This window comes from Archocentrus centrarchus, chromosome 1 (genome assembly GCF_007364275.1).
Source record: "Archocentrus centrarchus isolate MPI-CPG fArcCen1 chromosome 1, fArcCen1, whole genome shotgun sequence".
In the NCBI taxonomy this organism is placed as follows: Eukaryota; Metazoa; Chordata; class Actinopteri; order Cichliformes; family Cichlidae; genus Archocentrus; species Archocentrus centrarchus.
The window spans coordinates 5,759,796-5,787,566 of record NC_044346.1 but is presented as its reverse complement, the minus strand read 5'-3'; the positions used below and the strand labels follow the sequence as shown (position 1 = coordinate 5,787,566).

Below are 27,771 nucleotides of genomic sequence, written 5' to 3'. Positions count from 1 at the left end.
TCTTGCTCTTGACCCCCTACACACACACACGCATGCACACATTTAGTGCTGTACAAAGGGGGAGACCACAGAGTGGCTTTAGCTACATAAGCACAACTTTTGGCAGCACTACTGTACATTAAAACCCACGGTTTAGTGTTTTTTTTTGTTAGTTTTCTTTTTAAAGAGAGCCCTTATTTCTGTTTTTTTGTTTTTTTTTTTTTTTGGACATGTTGCCTCACGACTGACCCGCTGACACAATTTCACAGCCGACTGAGCGGATGGGTTGGTGCATCAGTTCGTTTTTCCTTCGTCCCAGAAGGAAGAAGAAAATCCAAAAGTGATAAGTCGCACGTTTAGAAAGATGACAGAAGCCAGAGGTGAAGATGCAAAGCAGATGCAGCGAGAAGTGATGACTGAGCAAAAAACCTTACAGCCCCCCCCCCCTTCAAAAAAAGAAAAAGGTGAAACACCAGCAGACAAATAAAGGTCAAAATGCTCACTATTTTTTTTTTTTAAATCATGGTATTTGCTTTTGGAAATGCTCACACACAACATGCTTTCGCCAAAATGCAGTTTTGTGTGTTGGCCATTTTGGATCTGCTGTTACAATTCTGGACAGGCGAGTGGTGTCATGGAGCCAAAATGGAGGTGGCTTTTTCCTGCCTGCCTGTCAACAGCGTGGCATGTTGGTGCGTCGGCAGGCTGCTGATGGAGAGGTGGGGAGCCAGAGTGTGTGATGTGTTAGTGAAAGGAGAAAGGTGGGGTTAACGGTCTAACCTCTGACACCACACCAGGTAAAACCATACAATAACTCAATCCGAGGCCTGCGTGTCATGCAGCCGACGCTTCGCTACGTTTTCTATCTAGCTACCTAACTCTAGAGGGACCTGAGAAGTAAGCAAACTGCTATGCACCTCTGTAAAACTCTCACTACACCGCCTGAAACCGGAGCCAGGACATCTCTGGGATGGACACGGAGTGGTGCCACACCAAAGCCAAGAGGGCTAGCCAGTTAGCAGGATCCTGAAATGATGGTCATTTAGAGGCCAAAACCACAAGGCTTTGATTCCAACTGTGTGGATCTCTTAGGATTTGGCAACTTTTTTACAAAAATCTGTGTGTTTGAATGGGAGTTTGAAACTCTTCCATCCCATTCTGGATGTGATGTTGCGTTCCCTGCTTCAAGTCTAGCCTTTTGACTGTTTCCTCACCATGGCCCAGTCTCAAAATCACCACTCTCCCTGTTTCTATGCTAGCATGGGAGCCAGTGGGACTCAACTTTTAAGGCGTAGTGTGGTTGATCTCATCTACTACAGAGGGTTAAGGGGTGGGGGTGGGGGGGGCGAAATGGGGTGTGACAAATGTGACTCAGATACAGAAGGCACTGTGGCTCTGTAGGGGGCTTTGGGGAAGATTCCCCTCCTGCCGTAACCTCTCTTGATTGTAGGTGAGGACAGAGGGGTTTTGGGTTTTGCGCCCCTGTGTGCTCACCAAACAAATGAACAATCAGCAAAACAAACCCCGCCCCCCCTTATCCCCATCTTCCCTATGCTATGCTCAAATATGAGGCCTGGAGGCAACACATCTCTGGACAGAACAGAAATTCATAGAGGGGAAAAAAGGGATCAGCCAGAGGATGGAAGGAAAAAGATCGTTACAGAGGTGCATGAAAGGGATTTCACTGGGGTTGGGGTGTGATGTCACATGATGTGTGCAAAAATTAGTGCCAATGTTCACATTTTCCCAGATCTGTATCTCCAGTCAGTTTTACAGTACCACAGCGTCGCAGTTTCACCTCTGAAGTAATACGATGAGGATGGGTATGAGGTCTGCATAGAGTCAACACGTGGACTGGGGTTTGTTTTCTGGCTTTTGCAAACTGCGAAGAAAACAGCGCGAGGTTTCAAGAGTAGCTAGAGTCTTGACTTTGTCATGAACATGATCCGTATGCAAAATAAATATTTATCTGAAACTCTAATTATACTCGGTTGTCTATAACTACATCTACGATATTATATCTAGATTTATCTGTAGGTAATCAACTATATTTATCTATACTTTATCATTTATTTTGTCCTAGAGTCATTGAATATTCAATAAGTGTTGTACGGATGAAATTATTAGTCCTAAGTGTTTCTGCCCTGAACCTTCAGCATCACTCTCTGCCAAGCTGAAAGAACAGATGTCAAAGCAAATGGACAGCAAAACAGGATAACGAGGAGAGAGAAGGCTGGTGGATACTGAAGTGGGTTTCGGCGGGGAATGGTTTCATCTTTGCTGCAACCTCACATGACTGAAATTGGGGAGACTAGTTGACTCTGGTTAGCCAGACCTGAGAGAAGGGGTTATAGGGTGGGTCAGCATTGGCACAGACCAGCAAGCAGAAGGGCGGACTGGCAAACGGACAGATATCATCTCTCAGGCTACATCCCTGTTTCCTGCAAAAGACTAGGACCTAACTTACATTATCCTGCAGAGACAGAAGTGAAAGGTGAGGTTTCACTTCGGATCTTGAAACTAGGATGTGGCCCAGAGGCCGTCCTGTAGATGGGGAAGGTAGGGCAAATAATGTATGCTCATCACTGCTATAAGGTGGCAAAAATACTGACTGACACCAACACTGTAGCAACAATACTGTGGTGATCTCACTTTAAAAAAAAAAAAAAGTAATACAGAACCGAACAGATTGAAAAGCTTTTTTTTGGCTGCAAGTGGGAGAATTCAGTCTCAGTAGAACTTTAACCTTTTCTGAGCACCTCTTTAGTGCGAAGTGAAGACAAAGTTTTGGCCGCTCTCAATAAACCGTTCGACCTCTCGCTCTGAACATGAATTATTGATCTTTGGGTTGGCTTGACAAGAGTACTGACCCCTTCTGAACCACTGCAGGCCAGATACTGAGACTCCTCGGACCTCCAAATCCACCGTTCTGGAGAGAAAGTGTATTTTAAGAGTTGCATTACAACACGCAATGCTGCTCAGGGAATGTTCCCAAGCCGCCGTTGCCTCGAAGCGTCGAGGAAAGGCATCAGGAACCCGGTAAACGTCATCAGATGGGGAATAACAACATAATGGATGTAAACAGGATGAACATAGCATACATAGCATAACTCCAAATAACATGACAACAAATCTACAGCAACAATTCAATCAATCATCACCATTATCATCATCATTGTCACCATCGTTTTGCATTGACATTGATATCATTATTCATAAAAGTGTTATCATTAACAATAATTAATAAAGTGTGGCAGAGGTTCGCTTCTCCCCACTCTTTCTCCCTCTTGTTTTTCAAGCACAAACTGAAACTTTAAGATGTTCCTTTGTCTTTTGACGGGTTGCAGTAACAGCGCTCTGCGCAGAAACAGAGACAAATAAAATACCCAACCATCAAAGCTTGCTCCAGCTAAAAAGGAACCAAAAAATTACTTCTGAGATCTGAGAGAGAGAGAGAGACAGAGTTGGAAAGAAGGGAGCTTCTTTTGTAAACCTAAATGCAAAGTTTCCTACAAAGCCCCCAGGTCCCACCCACACCAGTTAGATTTCCTCTCTAGTATGTATTTAATCAATCATGCAGGTTTCCATCAAATTTTGAACTCTGAAAAAGATCAAAGGAGGCTGAGCGAATGCAACAGAAGAACCAAGCTCCAATGTCCTAAGAAGAACAAGAAGGAGAAGTAACTGACAGAAGAAATACTGAAGAAATTAGTCTTTTTTTCCCCATCCCTCCTCTCCTCTCCTCCGCCCTGTTTAACTGTGTGATGTCATTTCCTGTCAGGTCATCCTCTGTAACAGAGAGGGAAGGGGCTTGACAAAGTGTCCGACTCCCTTCTCTAGTTACCTGAGCCCAGCCCACCAGTGCAATTGAACAGGAAGTGAGCCCACACTGTGCCTCATCCCCCTGCCACCACTACTACCGCCACCTGCTGGACAGGAAGTGATGTCACATCAGTTCCATCAGCACTATGTGAGTCCTTAACAGTAAACAGAGATGATAAAACTCATCAAATATCAGCCAGCGCTGTGATTGGCTGGTTTTTGCAGTATAGGCGGAGCTTCCTGGTTCTGTCGTTGGATAGGAAAAAGGTTCTAGATAAAGTGGTTGTTCTCCCTTTTTTTTTCTTTTCACTGTTTGTCATGTAAAGTTTCACTGTGTTCTTCATTGTTCAAGTTTGATTTTCTGGAGGCATAGCTTGGCATGTAAGGGTTAGGGGGTCCTGGCTTTTTATTAATTGATGTTTCTTTAAACGTATCTGTCTAGGAGCAAAGTCCAAGTAGTGGACTAGCTCATTTTCAGGCTTTTACAGTAGCAGTCTAGCCAGTGACAGATAGCACACGTCTAGCAAATCTAAGCAATCAGGCATCAGTCTGAGAGAAGTGCTTTTGGGTCTCGTAACACGCAGTGAGCACATTCTAATAACCTCATGCTCCTCCCTTGCTTTCCATTCCCACACCTTTCTTCTCCTCCTGCAGCCAGGTCTTGAGGATCAAGGCTGATTCTGGAAAGTGTAGTTCTGAGACTGAGAGAGGCAGAGGTAAACTGTGTCCGGGCCTTGGCGGTCTCTTTTTCTTTTTACCCGAGTGCTGCTATGTCACTGATTTGAGTCTTACACAAAATGTGTAAAAGTCTTTTCTGCAGTCCCCCACCCCTCCACCCCGTGCACGGTCATAGTCTGAGGGTTGAAGGTAGAGGGTTTTTGAGGGTATCCAACCCCTCCCAGCATTTTTACCACCACTACTTTTTGTTTTTTGTTTTGTTTTTAAGTCTACATATCCAAGGCCACAGCACTGGAGACTGCTGTTTGTTTTCTCCTCTCCTGCCATATCCCATGCTCTTTGTGGTCGCTAGCACCAGTCATCCTCGTCCGTCTCACTATAGGGTTCATGCAGGCCCTTGCGGGGCCCTCTGGCATGGGGAGGCCGGTGGTGTGGGTGAGGCGGTACCCCTGGTGGTCCCCGTCGATGTGGGGAAGGTGAGGATGAGCGGTAACCATTGGGTACCCTACGTGGATGTGGGTGAGGGGGTGGAGGGGGCCCATGGCGGGCAGTCCTAGGTGAGCGTTGGTGTGGGTGAGGATTCCCTCCATGTGGGTGAGGGTTGCCGTGGGAGAGGCTCTGCTCATAGGCGGGAGGCTCATGGTGCCGCTCATACTCATAATCTCTCTCGTAGAAGGGCCCGTCACCCTCCAGGCTGTCCCCAGGTGGAGGCCCACTCCAGCGGCTTCGGTGAGGGGACCTGGGCGAGCCGTGGAGCGGCGAGCGTGGGGACTGGTGCCTAGGGGAACGTGGCGAACCATGCCGGGATGAGGACCCCCCATGGTGGGGAGAGGCGTGGCGTGACGGGGGTCGGTGGTGGTAGCCTCTGTCATGGTCTGGAGGGGAGAAGTGTCGTGGAGAGGGTGAACGCAGGCGGCCTGGCCCTGGGGGGCCATAGCTGGGCTTGCGAACAGCGGGGGAGTAGGTGACATGTGGACGTGGGACGGCAGGGGTCTGAGGCAACTGGCGGCGGCCTCTCCTTGGAGTGCTGGTCCCCGAGGTGGAGGGAACCGGGCTGCCGCTCACCGAACTACTGCCCTACAGCAAAATGTAAACAAGGAAAATCAAAACGCACCACAACAATAACAACAGAGACCAGAATAGAGCAGAATGGAGGTGAGATAGATAGATAAATAGATAGATAGATAGATAAATAGATAGATAAATAGATAGATAGATAGATAGATAGATAGATAGATAGATAGATAGATAGATAGATAGATAGATAGATAGATAGACACCATTAAAAATCATTAAAAAATACAGTGATGAAGCAAAAAATTGACATCAAGAAGCCACACATCACATTGAAGAAAAATGGACAGAGAAACAGTGACAAAGAAAAATAACAGAAAAAAGGAGAGATTGATATCCATAAGTAGAGGTGTGGTATCTCTGAAATAATTAACTATTGTGCTCAACTCATAAGAAGAAGATCAAAGTACATAAAAATATAGATCTAAGACAAAACAGGTGATATCATACTATAAACACAGTAAAATTTACAGTGGTGCTGGAGGGTTTGGGTACTCTTTGGAATTTTCCATATTTCTGCATAAATATAACCTAAACATCCCATCTACTGGTTGCGAAAAATCATCAAGAGAAAGTGACTCATACTTATGCAGAAATAGAGAAAATCTCAAACAATGCAACATGCTTTGTATGAGACATTCTACATATAAGGAAATTAACAGGACAAAACAGGAAAAACAGTATGGAACAGTACTGGGAACCCTTCCCTAAAATTAGCTGACCCTTGACAATAATCTGTGCCTTTGGAGCCCACCTGTCTGTGACCTCGTCCATCAGGTCCCTCACTGGGTGACCGGGACCAGTGGCGGTCATGGGGATGCCTGTGGGAGTAATCGTGGCGGTCATGACTGTAGCGTTCCTTGTCTATTGAACCGTGATGATGGTGATGGTGATGGTGGTGACGACGGTCCTTGGTCCGGCCACGGTCCCGCTCGCGCTCCTTGGGTGGCAGGTCACCTGACTGTGTGGTGGTGCTGAGGTCTGTGCCCAGGCCTGGCACGGAGATATCTCAGTTTACATTTGCAAACATAAAACCAATAATTTAATTTGCTTTGAGACTATATTAATGAAAATTTTCCTACAACATCCTGTAGTGAATGAACGACTCTTAATTCTCAAGAAACTTTTATCCACTTCAGTAACACAATGAAGTTTCCATGTTTACTGAAAAGCTAAAATTCTTAAACAGAAAAAATATGTGCATGAAGAAAATCCACTAGAGCTGTGCAGTCATACGCCGAACATCTCCACTCTCGAGTCCAAGTAGCAGAGCAGAGGATCCTCCATCAGATTAGAGAGCTCTTCAATTATAAAAGGATTTTACAGGTCAACTATGTCAGCCTTGTTGAATTAGTTTTACAGCTGAAGCATGCAATTCGCACCCGCAATTAGTGATGAAGTGGGCTATCTGCTTGTACAATGTTGTTTTCAAGGGCTTCTTTGTGCCAAGACTTGACTTGCATTAATATTTGTGAATATAATCATCTGTGAACGCATGTTTACTTAGGTTAATTGAGATCATTTTCCATTTGACTCAGCAACTGCTGCTGAGTTACTCTTGACCTAGCTGCAAATACATCTTAAAGGTACTATCAAAAATATTTCAGAGAGAGCAGGACATTCTGCTATGGCCTACCGAAGCAAGTAGCTGCAGTGGCCATCTGGTGACCCAGATGTTGAGTCTGCATCACAATCAACTCTTGGGCGACCGCTTTCGATTGCAAAGTGACTGCACAGGTTGCATGGTGTTAGACAGCTGTCTCCAAACAATCATGTCCTCCTTGGACTGACTGCAATCTTTTTCAGAGAGACTGGTAAAGATTTGCAAACCACTGCCATCTAATTCATAAATGACTGCCAGCATATCTCAATCAATCTGAGTCGGTCTGTGCTGATCTCATCTGAACTCATCTTTGGCATGTCTCTTTATAGTAGGGGACTTGCAAACTGGTTGCAGACTGGTTCTACTCCTATTAAAAGCACTTTTGCCAAGTGCCTATGTCATTCTGCAGTTAAATCATCGTCCCACAGCAACTACGTCACTGTGTGTAGAGGAGTTTCTTAATTTTTTGTTTCAAATCTATGAGGTTCTTGTCGGACTCTGAATGGTAAATGATAAATGGACTGGTTCTTATATGGCACTTTTCTACTCTACACGAGCAATACTTTATGTCTCATTCACCCATATTCATACAAGAACTTTCGACATCTAAGTACTTTCTATCTTACATTCATTAACACAATCACACTCTGGTGAACACATCGGGAGCACCTCGGGGTTCAATATCTTGCCCGAGGAGACTGCAGCGGCCAAGGATCAAACCACGAACCTTCTAATTAGTAGATGACCTGAACTACAACCACCCCATCTGTTGTTAATGAATTTGAATTTCTGTGTATGTAGACAGCAACATATGTGCAATTTTTGCTGATTCATCACAGTTAATCACCTTAGTTTCACAAACAGATTGCATGTAATTGCCAACTTCACCCTGCTTTGCAAACTGACAGCAGTTTGGTAACAGACTGACTCAACTTAACGCTGTTTTATGGCTGTCCTGATGCAATAAAGTTGCTTTGAAGACGGAAACCGACTGCAAGTGGTCGCAGACCTGGTCCCCCTCTACGAAGCAACCATTTCAAAGCTCATTGCACAGAATCACAACAATTTTGGTTGTGATGATGTGTCCAACCACAGTTCCGCAGCATAACAAAGGCTGTTAAATCCAAACTGCATCCTCTGCTTAAACTTGAGGATTCAGATGACAATAATAATGAGCTTAATGCCAATGTGTAGTCCTGCAATGGCCACAATGGCAAGTCAGTCCCTGTGGCCTTTCAAATTAACGTGCTCAACTTTAGAGCAGAAATAAGCATGTTTACAGTCTGGAACAAACAACGCTTTTGATTTATATAGCTACTTCCTCTCCACAACAACCACGTGAAGGGTGTTCTAAGTCTTGTAGTAATGCATTATTGCTCTAAGTGATAGGTAGCTAGGAGCTAGCTACCTATTTGGCTTCATCTCAGCTAATTGACATCACTGAACTGAAGTTTGACCGTATTATACATTTTCCAAGAAGTCTGTATTCCATTTATCTGCACCAAACTGGGTAAAAAGGCTTTTGTTAATTCTGCTCCCTCCACATGGAACATGCTGCAGGAAGCCTGGAACCTGACTGAGTGAATTTCATTGAGCGTTTTCAAACCAATCTGCAAGTTCTTGAGACCAGCTCCCTAACATGCACTTGTTTTTCTTAAATTTAACCATTTTGTGTTTTGCTCATGTTTTAACTATGTAATTTTGCAAAGGTGTTTTTGTATTTGTATTTGTTGCAGCCTATCTTGGCCAGGACTCCGTGGAAAAAAGAGTTTCTTAATCTCAATGGGACTATCCTGGTAGAAAGTTACAGTTTAAGGGATCTTTTCATGGTGTTAAACATGATAATTTGACCACAGCAATCCAAAAACCGGTCAACCCAGCCACACCATCTATATGCAAATGCTACACTGCTCTCAAACTGAGATCGATGGCTTTTGTTTTTGGTGCAGATGTTGGTCTGATTTCACACAGCATTCAGGAGACAACCAGTGTGTTGTTCACCTGTGTCTGCGTCAGTGTATCTGGTCAGCGAGCGCTGTGAGGTACGGTGGCTTCTGTCCCTGTGCCTGCGTCCTCCATGTCTGCCTTCCTCAGACACCACCCTTTCCAGGGAGTAGTCATCCAGTCTCACGCCCCTGCCTGTACGCCCGTGGACTAGGCTAGACGTAGAGCGACGCATTGGACTTGTGTCAGTGATGGTCTGTGAGGACAAAGTAGACAGAGTAGAAGAAAATACAGAAGAGGGTGCGGGACAGATAGAGAAATCATAAGGAAGGAGAGGAAGTGAGGGAAAGGAGAAAGGAGATAAACAACAGTGGGGGAGAGAGAAAGATAAAGAAAAAAACAAAAAACACAGAAGTGAGATTTAATGCATCGTGACTGCTGGAGTGGAGTCCGTCCTCATGTCTGAGAAGGACATCAGTTACTTCAGCGACTTCTGCTGAGTGTATAACACTGGAGTACTTGGCGTATATGTGCCTACCGAATAACCAACCATATGCCAGCTCTTGATTTAGGTGCACAGTGGTTTAAGGACAAGACAGCAATTCAGAATTTCAGATGGTGCATTTTGATTTGAAAATATGAATATCTGGCTTTTGTGCTGCAGTGTGAGGTGACCTATACACATCTAAACTCAAAATGTGAAACATATCTGACCCCTCCAAAACCATATACTGGCTAACAGAATAAGCATTCATATAACTTGATGCATAGCAACTAGAATCCCTCACTGCTAAACCTAAGTATGAAACAGCATGTGACACCATGCTTCTTCACCAAAATATGGAGATATGAAACAGACAGAGATAAACAGGGAACTCACAGGGAGAGAAGAAAAGGGCAGAGCGACAGAACGAGCATGAGGGAGGGCTATAAAAACCATGCCTCACATGCACACGGCAGAGGAGCCTATAGCACCTTTCCCCACGGCAGCCATATTTCATTTACATCATACTGTACTTAAAGGCATTAATGTATAAAGAACATGCCTTTATTGCAACTTTTCAAAGTGGGACACTATAATACCTGGCTAACATTAACACTGTGCCAGAGATGCACTGCTAAAGGGAGGGAAACAATGCCAATCTGACATTAGAGCACCAAGTGTTCCTGTTTCTGAGTTACATTGTTACAGTTCTGCTCATGAGAAACAGTTCCTAGGTTAAGTATTCTTTTGTTCCTACAGACTGCTCTTGTTTCTCGGTGCATACATACATATATGTATGATCTAATATAAATCAAATATGGACACTATGCGGATAAGACAACCCATCATTCCATGAGCTCCGAGCCTGACCAAAAGCTCTGCAAGAACCCAACAGGAAAATCCTACACTTACAAAAAGATATTTAGGCAAAACTGTTCAGTGTGTGTTTGAACTAGAATATCATAATCAGATTCAATATCATCAGTGATCTGGTGAAGTGGAGACTTGAGTTGATAAAGAAAACCAAGGTTACATCTGCTTTCTGACACAACATATATGTTAATGCACTGAGTGTAAATAATACTGTAAAAAATGTCTTTTTTGCTGTACGAATAAAGTATCAGATAAAGAAAAGTCACACTAAGGAACTTTCTCAAGCTGAAATGTGATCTACAGTGTATACACTGTTCTACATGATTTTCCTGCTGGGTTCATTGTCATGCTTCTCTGACCAGGAAAGGACCCTGCTCACACTGTGACTCCCACAAAGCTTCACACCCACTCAATGATAACGCACGTCAGTCTGCAAGCAGCAGGCCAGACAAAGACAAAGACGAACACAGGAGGATTCTCCGTCCTCACAGTCTGTACACTCTGAGCAGCCGGACACAAGCCATGCATGTGCTCTGAGTAGCCGGCACGATTAAACATGTGCATACGCTTAATCCGCTTACACACACACACACACACACACACACACACATGAAAACCTGAAATAATGTGTTAATTTCCACACCATTTCTGGGTGTCTCTTCTGGACCTTTCACCATTTAATTTGTCAAAAAGCTTTCTTTCTCCATTTCAAGTGGGGTATGTTCACAAAACAGCATTTTGTAAAGTAATGACAAGTAATGAGTTATTGGACTATGACCAAAGTCATTAGATATTTACAGCGTTCTATCCTTTTTCCCCCTCATTGTTTGAACACTACAAAGATCAAGGTTAATATTAAGTTTGATCAAAAAGTTGCATCACTGTACATCGCCACAAAAAAAAAAGCAGAAACTTTCCCTGCTATCATTTTAGATTCTGCATTTTCAACATGCATAATTAACGTTGCAGAGAGAGCATCAAGTTCTGTGTCAAACTGACTCAAATTTAACATAAAGGATCTCCACTCTACATGAGAGCAAGATTTCTGGCTACAAACAGCCCATTTGAGTGGAGAAGTCCACTGTCTCCAAATCTGAAGATGTGAGGAGCATGATCGGGAATATACCTGTCATTTATTTTTCAAAATTTAAAAGGCTGTTCCCCAATAATTCATCCCAAGACTGTCAAAGCTGAGTTTTTGTGTCAAGTCTCTGATGAAGAACAATCACCACTGGGGTGCGCTATTGTGCGTTGTCACTTTCTTTGGCTTGAATAACCATTTTCACTCACCGCCAATCTGGCTCGTCTTCCCCAAAATGATACTCAAGTTAAAGGTTTCCCGCTTTGCCACAGGGGAGAAGATCCAACGCACGAGTTCAAGTGAGTACCATTGGAGCGAGCTGAAAAAAACAGTCGGAGTGCTGGAAATGGTCCAGAGATGCACAGCGAGGCAACCTTGAAGGGACAGTTGGCTGGTGTGGTTTTTGTTTTTGATGGGCTGAGTCACAGGACTTTTTGATTTCACCTCATATGTTTTGGCTTCAGTTTTCACACTTCTGTCAAGTTTTCAGTTTGTTTAGGTTGACTCCAACATAGAATTTGGATCTGTTATTACACGTTTAATTTCAAATGCTGTTTTATAGCAAATTTATTCAAGGAATTTGGGTCAAAGTGTGCAAGTGGCCAAATGAAACTGTTAAAATATAAAGGAGGATATAATGCTACTGTTAAAGCACCAGCTCCAGCTCCTACCAATGCTGCTATTGTTAATAATGCTGGCTTTGATGATTCACATCTGTATCGCTTTTTTGTACTACTTTTCTAAAAGGATAGCAACTGGTTGGATGCATACTGTCTATACCAGACTTCTTCTTCTTTCGGTACGTTTGTACGTTTCATCCTGAAAGTAACTTGAGACAGTAGTGCCGAACACGACCCAGCGTTTATGAGCGTCACAAATTGGTCTGAATCCCAGCCTTTGGCTACAGCAACACTTCTCCTCGTTGGTACACCACTTTCTCTCACATCCACTGTGAGACTTTGCCACATCATGCATGAATAATGACATGCCGGCACCCTGCCTATCTCTGGTACTGGCAAATAGTCACATATCAGGGCAGTCCATGCTTTTCATTATACACGGTCTGCAGTGATGCAAAGGAGTCAGATGCACAGGTAATAGACACACACAGAGGAGCACACACAGATACTGCATACGAGCAGAACCCCTGTGAAACTTTCACAGACAGCAAGAACGATGGAGCGCAGAGCGAGCTCAACACGAGCAAACTCAAGAGCGAGAGAGAAAGGTGGGGAAGAGAGACTCAGCTCAAAGAAAAGCCGACAGAAGAGGAAGACAGAAGAGGAAGGGCTGATCAAAGTAGATCTGAACAGTGACAATTAGGTCACAGCTGAATCAAAGAGCTTGGAGTGCCAGATGGGTGGGGTTCACTGCATTAACACAATACAGAGGGTGCCCCCTTTTTTAAAGGTGCAGAAACAAAGGAGGACACAAACCGTAACTGATCCAATATCTAATGCAAAGGAGGAAAAAAAATATCCATACAAAACAGAGATAATTTTAAGAAGGCGTTCAATAGAAACAGGGAGAAATCTAATGTGTTGGTAAATGGACATTTAACATTATTGATATGCACTGTTTAATGAACAATGCCTGCTTGATGCCTGCATTCATGCTGTGCCTGCAGTCATGGGCCCAGAAGTGGTGTGCTGGAAATGCTGGCTTTTGAGAACTAGATATGGATTTGATTTATTAGAACATTAGGGAAATCACTGTGTTTCTGGCCAAAACATAAACACGCTTGCACAGAACACTTGAGTATGCAACAGGGCTCTTTGCCATGTTTTTTTTTTACTATAGGGAATATGAAACACTGGCTATCCTTAGTGAATGAGCAGAAGCAAAGAGGTTCTGAATTTCCTTTCAACTGACTGATCCACTCGGCCCCACCTTAATGAAAACTTTGCTCTTGGAAATCGCAGCATGTCACCACTTTTGAACGGCTTTTGAAGACGAATACAGATCATACAAAAATGTTCGCTAAAACGATTTGGAAATGCTGTTCACTGCTGTTCAGATCCACCCATATGGCACCTGACGTGGGGCAAAACAGCCAGCCCACTCCAATTTTCTGCAGATCCAGTTTGAAAAGAGAGACTGACAGAGAGGCAGAAGAAAGGAGCGGGGAGGGCAGATGGAGATAGAGCAAGAGGTACATACACTGAGGTTATTTCCGCGAGGCCTGTGTCTCCTCCGCTGCAGAGCAGGCAAACACAGAAATGATACGTAGAGCAGAGCAGTAGAGCACACACACGCACGTACACACACGCGCACACAGAGCACAGGCCCGACGTGGCGTAGCCGCCAGGACCCGAAGAGGAAAAAAAAGGACAGAGAGACAAAAATTGATAAAATGGTATAAGGAATGAGCAACAAAGGCCGTGATTTGCGGAGGAGAGAAATAGTGAAATGTATTTTGAAGACGATAAATGAGGATGCAGGACAAAAACATAAAAGGATGAAAAATGGAGTACAAAATAAAAAAAAAGAAGTAACGAGGGAGAAGTTGAGGTGCAGAGACAGGAGAAAGAGAGAGAGAGAGAATTCAGTTAATTTCAAGAAGTCCAGCGCGCACGCATCAGAGCCAGGAGGTTCGCCAGCGAGCGAGGACACACACACACACACACACACCCACACTTACCGAGACAGCATGAGCTCTCTGGAAGGCAGACCAGTGTTAGAATACAGTAACAGTGTTCAGACACGTACGTATACTAGATACACAACACATGCAGGCACACAGGCACGCACATACACACAGATACACACAGGATATTTTCAATACAAAGAACTAACTTTCTTTAGTTTTTAAGATACTTTATAATCTAAAGTGACATTTTTTTGATTGATCACATTATGCTGAATTTTAACTAAATTTTTCAAGCCCACTGCCAGAAATTTAGCCTTGTTCAAGACTATACAGTACCAGATCTGCATCAGGCAGTGTTTGTTTTAATTTAACAGGGTACTAAATATAAAAAGCAGTTAATACAACAGAGCACAATAAATCATAGCTATAATCCTAAACATTATTGGTTTGCTGACTCCGTTTTCTTTAATATTGGATACAAAATGTGGAGGTAAGGTACTAATTAACTAACTAATAACAAGCTACTAAACTCTTTTTTTCACACACGTGTTTTTAATCACAATCATCTGATACTTTCCCACAGTTTACTCTAAACGCTCAGACAGAAAAACCTCATGAAGTAACCAACATACCAAAGTGAGAGCAACATGATGTGATGCAGTGAAATGTTGTGGTTATGAGTGTGTGTGTGTGTGTGAATGTGTGTGTGTGTAACTGCAGCCAGAGGCTTCAAAATAAGCAAATTTGATTACAGTCTGATTAATACAATTTCAGTAACTATCAAGTGCTGGAAAAGCTCTCTGGATTTGTGTGATACAGTTAAAAGAGGATATACAAAATCTGAATTTGAAACTTGATTTGCAGATTAATCAAATCTGCTTTGCCAAGATTATGTTAGCTAAACAAAAACATCACACCTCACATGCATGCACCCACCTCCATGCATGCCAAAAGCTTCAGTTAAGTGACAGCTTTAGGTAGCTAATATCACAGTAATCATTAAGTGACCCCATGACGAAATCTAATGAATTGACAGCCCTTTTTTGTGTAGCTTTTACATCGCTAACCATGTGCTTTGTTTGTTACAAACACATTTGTAGCTTCTCTTGGGTCAATTGATTTTTTTTTTTCTCATTTCATTGCTGGAGAGTGACTCTGGCCACAGTTTACATAGGACAGACACACCAAGGATTCAATGGAAATGAAGACGGGAGCAGGACAGGAAAGGGACTAAATATTCTTTACACATGGGTCTTCTGGATGTATACTCATATACATATCTAGGACACTGATCCAGCCTTCAGACCCGTTTTGCATTCTGCTCTGCTAGAATGCCGCTTGAGCTGTGGTGCTCAGAGAGGAAACCACTTGAAGCTGAGCAGCGGTGGGTCAGCTGCTGGAGGAGTGAAGGATGAAAGGGAGGCAGTGAGGGTTGGTAGAAGAAGGGGGAAGGAAGAGAAAATGGGAAACTAGACAGAGGGAAGTGAATTTACAGAAGTCTCCGTCGCCCTTATGTTGCATCCTAAATGACACTAATCAGTCAGAGAACCAGAGTTGTATTAAATCCTTTGTGTAAGAAATATGAAAGATTATTTGAACAAGAAGGTTTTGGATGATCCAACGCTTGTTTCTCTTTATTTTTATTTTTTAGGATGCAAGGAGAGACTTTTTCAATTCACTTCAGCTGTCAGGTATAGTGACAGAGCGTGAGGATGGCAGTGAGTGATGGTGAGATGAAAGTGCTCACTTGGTTGTCTGCCGAGAGGCGGGGCATGGAGAGGGTCCGCCCATGCCCATCCATTGGGTGATAGGGCTCAGTGTCGGAGTACCCGTCCCGCCCCATCTCCCTCATCTCTACCGTCTGTAAAACACAATGAGAGGGGGCGTGACCACTGTCTGCTGAGGGAGGGGACTCGCTGACGAACCGAGGGAGGGGCATGACATGATGTTAACGAGTTCCAAAGAAAGGATTATTTATATTTTTTTAGTTTTCTTTTTTCAATTGCAGGAATAAAATAGAACAATTTATGCAACAAATTGCATACATTTACTACTATGGGTATAGATTAGGTCATCTTATAGACTATAAAACCACATGACCTAATATCACATAATATATTTTAGATCCAAATGCAAGCCGTGATCACAAGGAAAATCTTCTTGGGGAACCACTGGAAATCTATTTTAGTATCAAGCTGCCAACCCTCCAAAACTGGAACCTTTCGAGATCTCAACAGCAAACTTATCTAATTCACATTTCATCTTTCTGCAGTCATCATGGGATTCAGTAGGGAGACGAGGCACTGGGGAGTAGGAGCACCCCAACAGACAAGTGGACGTGAGGAGGAAAAGGTGCACATCACAAAACACATCTATCAACTTCAAGCCACTGACTCGAGGGGAGGTTGAAGAGGGAACAGGAAAACTCAAGGGAGAGGAAGATGGTAAGACACAGAGAATAGGGGGGATATGGAATAGGAGGAAGAAGATGGAGAAAGAGAACAAAAAGGAGGAAAGTGGGCAAGTCTGGAAAAAGACAAGCCTGCTGTCATGTCTGCTGGAGTAACAGCAGTAACAGTTCTGAACATTTTTTACAAGGACACGTTACAGAACCAGGTTTGGTTCTCTACAGCTGTCTTTTATCGCTGAGATGCCTGTCCAACCACTTGCGTGCCTAGATATGATTAAGAAAAGACATTTCCAAATAAAATACCTGCCAAGGAAGTGCAGTGATGTTAGTTTTTTTTTTCTTGTGTGATAGTTTAGAGAGGTTTGCAGTGTGTTTAATGCCACAACAGGATTCCTTCTCTATTATCTCCACAGCTATTCCTAGACCAGTGTGGAAGCAACCACGGTGGAGGCAAGCTGTTTAAGCAGAGGGACTGGTTGGGTCTAGACTGACGTCACCACATGTGACCACATGTGTGTTCGGTGTCATTATACCTGGGGGTTGTGACGGTTGTCGTGAAGGTCATCGGGGTAGGGTCTGTCAGGGCTCCAGTTACCCGTCTTTTGGAACATTTCCTGGGCTTTAGCTGTTACCCACGACTGGCTCTCAGTCATGCCACCCTCGGGAGGTCTGGCACCCACACACACACACACACACACACACACACACACGTCAGATTGTAAATCAGTGAAGTGGATTTAATGGGAAAAACAGAAAAAAATGTTTACAGTGTATATTTGTCACTTTGTTTGTAGGCTATTTCAGATAGTTGTTTAATAAAACAAACAAACAACAAAGATTTATTTCCCATAGCAAATGAATGGGAAATTGTTGTAACAAGTAAAAGAATCCCAGCACACTTTGGAGAACTCTAACTCTGGGATGTTTTTCTGTAGAAGCGTCTTTCAAAGGTTAGACAGGAGACCAAACTAACTTTTTTTTTAACTCCTAAAATATTATGAAAATAACTGGATTTAAAATTAAACCACAAATTTCACTCAATTTATGCATCAAAATGAAGCCATTTGTGCCCTCTTTTTCCAGTGTGACATTCATTGAAATAGGACTTGGAATTTGACATAAAATTGGAGTTGTGGTTCTGACCACAACTACAACAGACTCCTGTTATAAAAGTTCTGGTCAAAAATAACAGAAGCACAGGATATCTTTAATGTGTCACTGGGAGCTCTGTTAGCACAATTTCACCCATTTTGCCTACAGACGTTTCCTTTTAGCTCAAAATCTGTTTCAAATGGCAGCAGCTACATTGGCACACTCAAAATTATTTGCACATGAAATAGTATGTATTGCCCAACATGATTTGCATAATTTGTAAATGTTTTAATTGACATTTAAAAAATGCCCCCTTTCCTTTCCTTTTTTTTTTTTTTTTTTTTTTTAGGAGAACCAGTTCCTCCTAAGAGTGCACATGGGTTTCCCAGTCTACTCACATGCTGTTGATGTTGTCTGGTTGGGTGCTGGAGAGGCCGTTCTGGCCCTGCCCCCCCTGGCCGTCCGTGCCCCCTCCCTCAGAGGGCGGCTCCATGCGCTGAAACATTAATGGCGTTCGGTTCTGTGTGAGATACATGACATGGCCTGCAGGCTTGCATCAGGCACACTCAGGGGGCACAGGACACAAACACAGGATGCACTCGCAGCATGCACCCACATGGGGGCACCATCAGCAAGCACATGGCTGTGGGTATCCAAGGTAAAGTTTCCCCACAGACTACTGATCTGGAGTCTGCTTGCTACCCTGAATACATGTCAAAGGGGCATAGGAAACTCTGCGTTGGCTAGATGTTCAGGGTGGGAAAGCTGATCTCCAATCTGTGTCAGAAGGGAGCTTTTACCTTAGGAGTTTGAAGTAAGATTGCTCTGAAATCTCAGGTCTTGGACCAGGTTCCCACACTCATAAAACAAATGTATATAGAGACATTTTACTCAAAAATGATATATTGATTTACCAAGTTATTTTGAGTAACATGCCATTTCAAGGGAAGTAGTCGTCTGATCCTAAACCAGTAGTATTAAAAAGCAACTTCTGCTTCCATCAGACAGGTCAGAGGTCAAGCCAGTTTACTCCCAGGGGAATCCTGTTTCAACAGAGTCCTCTCTGGAGTGGCTTAGCACTGACGGTTCATGACTGAGGCAACCCATGTCATGTCCCTCCATGGTCTGGAAGCTAAAGGCTAAAAGCTAAATGACTGAAGATCTGTTCAGAAACAAACTCAAACCTCCTCAGACACATCAGGCTGATGTGCTGGACAGGATATACATCACTGATGACGGCCAGCGGTCTAAAAATGCTGGCATTATCTGAGCTCAGTGAAATAATCATTCTCACAATAAACAAGACTGCACATTTTTAAAAAGCCAGAAGTTTAATCCTGTCCAACTGTCTTCTCCAGTACCAACGAGAGAAATGGCTTAAGTTTGTCTCTGGACAGTTTGTTCTGGCACCAGAACCACTGATGAATCCTGACAAAACTCATAGTAGAAACGTGTAGACGGATAATGACAAACACAGAAACACTGAACACCTCTGGCTTCAACTCAGTATGTTTCTGCAATAGTGTATGTATGAATGAATGGTCCCATGATTGAATGACTACACAGGGTGCCACTGGTCTCAGGAATCTTCCCTCAACATCCCACCGCAGATAGAGAAGGAGGCAGGCAGATTCAAGGAAACACAGACTGAAGAGAATGGATCTTGGCTAGAGAAACGTGGTGAAATCGACCTGGATTGACCAAATAGGGAGAGCTTGACAGGTCAAGGTCTCATCACTTCCTGGAAGGATAAATAGAGGAGAGAAGGACAGAGACGGCATGGAAGACGCGTACAATGGATGTCAGACAACAGACGGGGTGAGAAGATAAAACAGCCGACAAAGAAGAAACAACAATATGCTGACAAACAGTGACAATAAACAGTGATGAAGACATTTCAGAGTTGGCATGTGCAGTGCACAGCAGGAAGGAATGGATGTAAAGAGGTAAACAAAGGAGTTGTTGAAGAAAGGAGCCACCCATAGATTCTTTTCTAAGCGAGCTTATGTCTAAAAGTGTCATTTTCCCAATTGAATTATTTTCTCTTTCTGATTTTGGTCTGAGGAATAACAACAGGAATTTTTCACATTTCCCTAGCCACCTCCTCCGGCTCTTGTGGGGGAACAGTGAGATGTTCCAAAGCCAGCCGAAAGACTGCCCTGTGTCTGCCCATGACTGAAGCACCTCACCTAGGAGGCATCAGGAGGTCTTTGGATCAGATGCCCAAACTACCTCAGCTGGCTCATTTTGATGTGGAGGAGCAGCAGCTCTACTCTGACTGAGCTCCTCACCCTGTCTCTAAGGAGGAGGTTCATTTCTGCTGCTTGTGTGTGCAGCCTTATTCAATCACTATCCACAGCTTATGGCCATAGGTGAGGGTGGGAACATAGATCAAATGGTTGCAGTTATCACTGATATTAGGTAATCTTAACCCTAACCCCTAACCATATGTTATGTAAAAAAAAACAAGTTATTACTACTGCCTTTTGGCTTGTTTATTGTTTTTTTGTCCATTAATATCTTGGATTTTGCTGAAAGTTATCCTGGATATGAGGGTTGTGCCGATGGATGATGACAGTGGTCAAAGTGACTGGCACAGCTCAATCAAGACAATTTTTATCAATTTCCCCACTGATGCATTAAATTAATATCATTATTCTAGGACTCGTAAAATAAATCTGAAAAGACACAGTTTGATGATGCACTTCCACATTTAACTGACACTTTAACACTGATGTATGTGTGTGAACGGGTGCACACACACAGGTTTATGCCCAGAGTTCTGCACATTTTGAAGTTTGTGTGTGTGTGTGTGTGTGGAGTGACTACACAGATCAACATAATCATCAAATGAGAGAAAACAGGAGGATATCGGTGATAGTGTAACGTGACCACACTGTGCTCTTTTGTTGGTGAAAAACTCCGCTGTGTGTGGGGAGAACATGGTGAAGAGCACAGGAGTCACAGGTGAGCCAATTTTATACACAGAAAACTGGTTGAGTGAGTAGAACTAAAAACCTAAATTTAAAAATTAAAGCGCTGTTAAACCTCTTCAACTGATATGCGGCCACTTATGACCACTAATCACAGTTGGCTTAATAAATCAGTGTATGTCAATGTGAAAAAATAAACTCCTGGTGTGTGTGTTCACTTTTTTCTTTCAGTGCATTTTGGCCTCACATTGTATTTTGCAGCTATCGGTCATCAGCGATACCACGGGTGGGGGTGGGGGTGAGTGATAAGACGACTGAACTATGTCCAACCCTACTGGGTATCCCAATCTGATTTTACAGAAAAAAAATAACTGTAAACAGATATCTGAAGGTTTGGGTGGATTCTTCCTTTAAAGCAGCATGGTATCATGAAAACAAAGACTGCAGGAGAAAAGAGGGAAAAAGTAGTGAGATAAGGCAGAGATGAGGTGATGGGCACGCAGACTGGTCAAAGTCATTGTGCACTGCCGATGTTGAGAGAGCCTGTGTGGAACTGTCCATTCAGTCCAATGGGATGGCTGCATTCAGGAACATACTAACACGCCGTTTTTGCAGTGGTGTCGTGTTTGTAAGAGAAAGGAATAACATACTCTCCATTCACCAATGCACTCCTTCAGGAAATCTCTAGACGAGACATGCATCTGAGTCAGTAAGAATGAGGCTGACACCATTTGATGGGCACATCTAGGAGCTATTGCACAAGTGGAGAGATGTTTCCACATGAGCGAGTGCATCTTAACGGCATTCACCGACAGGAGGGGAAGAGCACTGACAAGGAACAAAGGTAAGGCCATGTGGTATCATCATCATTGTCACTGTTCAGAACATTACAAACAGCAAAATCCCTACTTTAACCTTTCATAACACTTCATCCTCCTTACCATGCGCATTTAATCCATGATAAAAAAAAAAAAAAGAACTGAAGGTGTGCAGAAGGGTCAGACTGCTAGCTGCGTAGAAAAAATAAATGGCTAGAACCTTTTTAGCAAGCTTGGTAAAAAAAAAATAAGGGGACCCAAAGGAGCAAGAAGGTACTAGAAAAAGAATGCAGATTTTCAGAAGCATGCCAAAAAAGGGACGGCGCAGGCCGAAAGGGAGGTAAGGTATGTTTGGAAGGGTAGCTTCCAAACATACCTTACCTGTAGGATTTAAATGTATAAGACATGTTTCTTATTCTTTTAAATCCATATTTGGCAGAAGAAAGGCAAAGTTCAAGCCAAAGGGGCTTGAGAAGGTGGTATAAAAACAAGAAGACCTGGAGGAGGGAGACAAAAAAAAGAAAAGGAAAAAAAAAAAGGTCTTCCAGTGTTTCTCTGGCTTGGAGTCTACCTGTTCCTCTCGCAGGGCCTGCAGCTTTTTCGTCTTGCTCTGCCGGTAGTATTCCATGATCATCATGGCGGCGTAGATTTTGCCCACCGTCAAGTCTGTGGCTGCTGAGAAAATGACAAGTTACCCTGCAAGATTAGACCCGAGTGTGATGGGACCCTGAGCCGTGGGGAGGGGGATGAGAGTGGGGGACAAGACACAAACATTGACAGAGAAATACACAACATGCACAATACACCAGCAGCTGGAACGCTTTGGGTGACCTTAGCTTAGCATAAAAACATCCAGAGAAGTTTAACAAACTCAGCATTTTGCTTTTTTTCTGAGTTGAAGTGCTTCTAGCTTCAGCTGACAGAGGTTTAATCCAAGAATATTTGGTCAGAGGTCACTGATACTTCTGCACAAAGAAAAACAAAAACAGTGATGGCCTTTATTTACTTTTGGTAGTTTTTCCATGTCTATGAATGCAGGCAATGTCTCAGTCTGAGGATGGACCAGTTCATCTTGCTGTTTAATACCTCATTAAAACAACTCTTGCGTTGGAGCTGAGCAGCTCTATTGTGGATTTATTTTTGATGCATCATAACTTTTCTTTCCCCCTGACCCACCAAAACAGTTCCTGCTCTGTATTCTGGGAGTGTGGGATTTTTAAATTAAGCGCTTGGTAAGAATATGAATGATAAGAATGCAAAAATAGCTGTATAACACTGCAGAGGACTGTACATAAGTACAGCAGTACATCTTATTGATCATTTTCATAATTCATTAAAAACAGACATGCATGGCAAAAATAGGAAAATACAAATTACACTGCCTGGCCAATAGGGTTATTTAACCCTAACTTATACAGTGAGTAGCTTCTCATTGCTTAAACCACCACGTCAGGAGACATATCCAGTGGTCATGGAAATTATCTTAAAATAAAACTGGGTTACATCAAGTAAAGAAAAGGAGATTGCTGGAACTACTACAAGTGGCTTAAGAACTGCCCAACACGTTCTGAAAACCTAAAAGGAATGATTGCAATCGGAGATTACTTAAAATTTTGAAGAAGAGAGGCTGTTGAAGTGATGCACCCACTATGACCAGTGCCTACCGTATAAGCCTGTGGGGGCAGTGTTATGATCTGGAATAGCTTCATTTGGTCAAGTCTAGTTATGTCATCTGACTACCTGAATATACTGAACGACCAGGTTTTTCCATCAATGGATGTTTTTTTTTTTTTCCTTGCATATTCCAAGATGACAATGCCAGGAATGGGCTCAAATTTGTGTGTTCTATTCAAACTGCTTCAGCCTGCACACAGTTACTTCTGCCTCTGCAAGCCCATCTGCAACCCACCTCCATCCCAGCTCCTCCATTTCATGCTATTTCGGACTTACTCAATGCCATGTTTGCTATCACTGATGCCTGCTCTGGATTTTGCTGGCGGTCTTCCCATGTTAAGTTTTTCCACATATGTATGTGGAAGGGCGGGAAGGTCTCAGAACAGAGCCGCGTCGGCAAATACAAAAACAAATGCACTCGTGACAGAAATGTAATTTTTTTCCTCTATGGCCTCTGACAAGCTCACTCCATTAGGCATATTTAGAGGAACAAACAACTAAAGCACACAGTCTAAAAGCTCACAACCATTTTTATTGTCTAATAATATTATGCACTCTTATATCGATAAGCTAAAGGAACACTGCAAGTGCAGCTTGTAGTGTTCTAGGAAAATTGTGTGGGCAAATAAGAACCAGCATTACTTTATCAAATACTTAACATACAAGAAACTAATGGATTCTTTTGTTCTTTGGAGGAATATCAGTAACCACTGCATGAACATTCCTGGATGGAGCCTCAATTGAAGCAGAGTTGAGCTCACTTGCTGGTGTACTAAAGACATATACAATATCACAGCACAGTACAGTAAAAAACACAACAAAGCTGATAGTCTTTTCACAGGCAGATGCTGTTCTTATCTCTTATCAAATGACATGTTCTTATTATTTCACTATCATCTTATCATAGCATAAAAAATGTCAAGGCTTAGGACTAGGCAGCCACCTCACTAAGAAACATGGACACCCCAGTCGAGTGATCCCTGAGCAAACAGGAGCTCAATTTTTTTCTAAAAACTCTGGACATGTATCCCCAGAGTTTGGGTGAAACACACAAACATTTAAAAGCAGAAAAATATTGAGCTTTGTTTCAACTGTCTCATAACTACACCGCGTAGTTGTGGCGCCCTTATTCAAAGTGGCGTGGCTAAAAGTCTTCAAGCATTAAAACTGATATTAATGTGTGATAAGATATGACCACACATATCTTATATCTGAGTTGCTGCCATGCATTAAGCTAAACTACTTACAAGTCAACTAAAACATGCACTAAATTCATTTAAATAAACTTATTCTTAACCGATTAGGCTTTAAGTGATCATTCATTACATTCGTATAAACTTCCAATTCTAAAGTCTTCCTGTAGTGAAAAGACTTCTATAGAGGATCTTCTATAGTTGGCACCTCCTGATAGCAGGAATGACTGAATGGGTGGATTCAGTGCGGGTTTGTGTGCTGCTGTGATGTGTCTGTGTGCCCATGTGAGTGTAAGTATGGTGTACTGTATGTGGGATGGTTACCTGACCTGACCCTTTTTTTATGCAGCTACTTTAGTATATTTAATGAAGGCATACAGAATTTACTTCCATACTATGAACACTTTCTGAATTATTACAGGCCTTCTCTCAAGTACATGGGAGGTGGGTGGGTGGGTGTGTTGAAATGATGGACCTTTAATTCGCTGTATTTTTTCCAGCATTTTTGAGCCCTCAATAAGATGTGTATTCAGTTTACAATGACATTGAAAGCCATGTTCAGGACCAAAATTATCAATCTGACATGCCCAAATGATGCTTCTCCATGTCATAGCCATGACAAGCTATATTTGAGTGTCAAAATATATTAGAAGACTGCATTGACAGAGAGGGAGTTGCAGGTAAAAGATGAGCTTGGTATCAAAATATAAAGTCGTGAAAAAAACTAAGTACACCCCACGATTTAGCAGATTACGGGACTATCTTCATTTTCTGTATGACCTCATCAGTCTCTCACATCACGTGAACGGCTTCTGGCCCACTCTTTGTTGGAGCATTGCTTTAGTTCATTTAGGTTTGCAGGCATTCATTTAAGCACAGCTGTCTTAGAGTCCCGCATAAAGTCCTGAGAAAATTTCTTTTTCACACAACTGTAGGTAAAAACCTTTCTCATAACTTTTTTGAGCAGCTTTATCCAGAATGCACATTTTGAAGTTTTCCTTGGTGAATTATTACAAAACAGATCAAATATCCAGGGTACCACAGCTTGTTTCTGTCATAAAAATTAACTCTCTTGGACTTTTGCTATGATATATCCCACGATATTGATGCTGAACATTGGTTCAGCATTATATTTTCATCCTGAACAAAAATCAGCACAAAAAGACTTTTTAGTGTAGTGAAAAGTCAGTAGTGTACACTGACTTTAAGTCAGTGTAAATGGATTTAGGGCCAAAGATGACTCTTCTGGACTTATGAAATTTTAAAAAATGCAAATTGCTAAGCACAAATCTTTGACCCACCCTCATGTATGTTGAAGGCCAGTAAATCTGAAAACTTAAGACAGCTACAATTTTGCATGGATTCATTAAATGACTTGAACACAAATGATGCAGATTGACAACCAGAAAGCTGCATCATCCATCTAAATTCATCACTCTACTGATGAAAAAGTGTGGATATCAGTGTGGCTTTATGTTTATACCAAAGTATTGGAACAGTATGTGCATTATTTGACTCTACATTGGTGGATGTATGCATGTGTGTAGATACTATAATGTGTGCTGTTGTCTGATCAGGAGATGCAAAGCAGTGAATGACACTGGCTGGTAGAAGCTGTCCTCTTGGTGAGTTGGTGATTGGACACACACACACCATTATGTGCTGTTTTCCTGCAACTTACCCTTGTGAGGTGTAACCAGCAAGTCCAGTGTCTTCTGTGACAGGTTGGGCCAAATAGCCATCATCTCCTTTCTTAGCTCTGCGTCCATCTGGTGCTTGTCTGCACCACCTGGGTAGCATGTACCAAAAGTGTCCACGCACACACATTTGAACATTTGTAGACATGTACGGACATCCAACCACATGAGAAAAGCCCCCCCACACAAAAAGAGAGGCACAATGGCATGAAATCCCAAAAGAAATATATTTATCCATTCAGGCATCCAAACATTCACCCAAAAACAAACCAAAAATAATAATCTGTTAGAATTTTGTCACATTTGCTACAATAATTTTAAATATTCTTCTTAAGGAGGAAGAGACAGAAACTGTGACGATATAGCCTCAAAGTGTGACAGTACTTCAGATATCATACCCTTTGCAATCTTTATATCCAGTGCTGTCCTGATCAGAGCCATGAGCGTGGAGTTAAAATGCACCGTGTTGTCATCAGCAACCGGCAGATCCATGCGCAGCAGCCTCTGTGGAGAGCCAGTCAGGGATGAGAGGATGAGAAAGGGATGTGTCCCTGCTGAACTGTGGTGTGCCTGAACCTCCAGGAAGGGGAGCGGGGTTGGGGGCAGGGTTGAGAGAGCTCCATAGACTACAGCCAATTCCAGCTGGACCGGATTTGTCCAGGTTTTATTCAATATTCCTTGAGAGAGATTAGAATTAAGGCACGGATAGCTAGGTGTGGAGTCAGTGAATTTCAAAGTCCTCTGATAAATGTGTGCCGTATTGAGTGACTGTTAAGCATTTGTGAGTTAAGTCTGCTGCACAGTTTTGCTAATTTTATGCACTGGCAATTGCAAGAGCATTTGCGTGACGACAGCACGTTGAATAGTTGAGTTCCCGTGTCTCCTGTTTTATTCCAGTGATACTCTACGAGACAGCACAGCTATATCCAATGAGGGCCATCTGCTGCTAAGCAACTGTGAGAGCTGAGAACCACAAGGAAGAACAATCGGAGCCGAAATGGCCTCCGACCCAACCTGTGCCCATGTTCCCTAAATGTGTGAATGCATGGGTGCATTTACACATCTCTGTTGTTACACACATATAGATAGATATAACAGTACACATACACAGACCCCCCCCCCCCCCCCCCCCCCCCCCCCCCCCCAGTCTTCCCGCCCCACCCACTAACACACAATTATTTGCACAGACTGCAATTAAGTGCGCTTAATTGGAGTCCTTTAGAGACAAAATAAGTTGACTGGAGAACAATAACAGTATCACTGGTGTAATTCTGCTATTTTTCAGGAGACTGCTGTAGTTTTGTTTAACTGAGGCAACTGCTATAGAGCTCCCCCTACCTCTAAAGAGGTTCCCTGTCTTTACATGTCTAAATCAGGTAAAACCGATGGAGAAACCTGCAGATAGAACGAAACAAGCTAGGCCGGCTAGGGTCGCTTGCCGTTCCTATCTTGGCCAGTTAACATCCATCAGATTTACCTACGAACATGAGCGTTGGGCACTCACGATGGCAAGCACGGTTGTACGATGGCGGTGGAATTGTGTACGTGCTCTTGTGTTCCTGAGTGTGTGCGAGTGTCGGGCATGCCCAAAGCCAAGTGTGTGGCCGGTGAAGGGCATCGGCCAACATCCACAGCGCTTGGCAGGCAGCAGGCAGGCAGGCAGGCAGGCAGGCAGGCAGGCTCGATGTCGCCCATAGCCATGCGACAAAGAGGACTTCATGCAACACCCCCATAGAAAAATCCAACAACAGACACACAGCATGCAGCATGCATTTACTTCACTCCCACTATCTAAGCCCAAACTCTTCCCACCTACCCAGCCCACT

The 27,771-nt window shown here is 43.0% G+C and overlaps 1 protein-coding gene across 1 annotated transcript; it reads right to left on the bottom strand.

Annotated features, from left to right (window-relative positions):
- Positions 1-25,956, bottom strand: LOC115788428 (voltage-dependent P/Q-type calcium channel subunit alpha-1A-like). The gene is made up of 9 exons (XM_030741445.1): positions 25,930-25,956; positions 21,953-22,053; positions 18,029-18,173; positions 17,072-17,207; positions 15,876-15,989; positions 13,699-13,734; positions 9,158-9,356; positions 6,308-6,546; positions 1-5,556 (listed from the first exon to the last, which is right to left on the bottom strand). The coding sequence occupies exons 3-9, from the start codon at positions 18,163-18,165 to the stop codon at positions 4,828-4,830; spliced, it is 1,590 nt and encodes a 529-aa protein (XP_030597305.1). The 5' UTR covers positions 18,166-18,173; positions 21,953-22,053; positions 25,930-25,956; the 3' UTR covers positions 1-4,827.
- Between the last annotated feature and the right edge of the window lie 1,815 nt (positions 25,957-27,771).

Coding starts and splice junctions, on each gene's coding strand:
- LOC115788428 (XM_030741445.1), bottom strand. CDS start 18,165: ATGTATCTCACACAGAACCGAACGCCATTAATGTTTCAGCGCATGGAG. Junction 17,208..18,028: donor CCAGACAACATCAACAGCAT/GTGAGTAGACTG, acceptor TGTGGGTGCCAG/ACCTCCCGAGGGTGGCATGA. Junction 5,557..6,307: donor ATGGACGAGGTCACAGACAG/GTGGGCTCCAAA, acceptor ATTTTGCTGTAG/GGCAGTAGTTCGGTGAGCGG.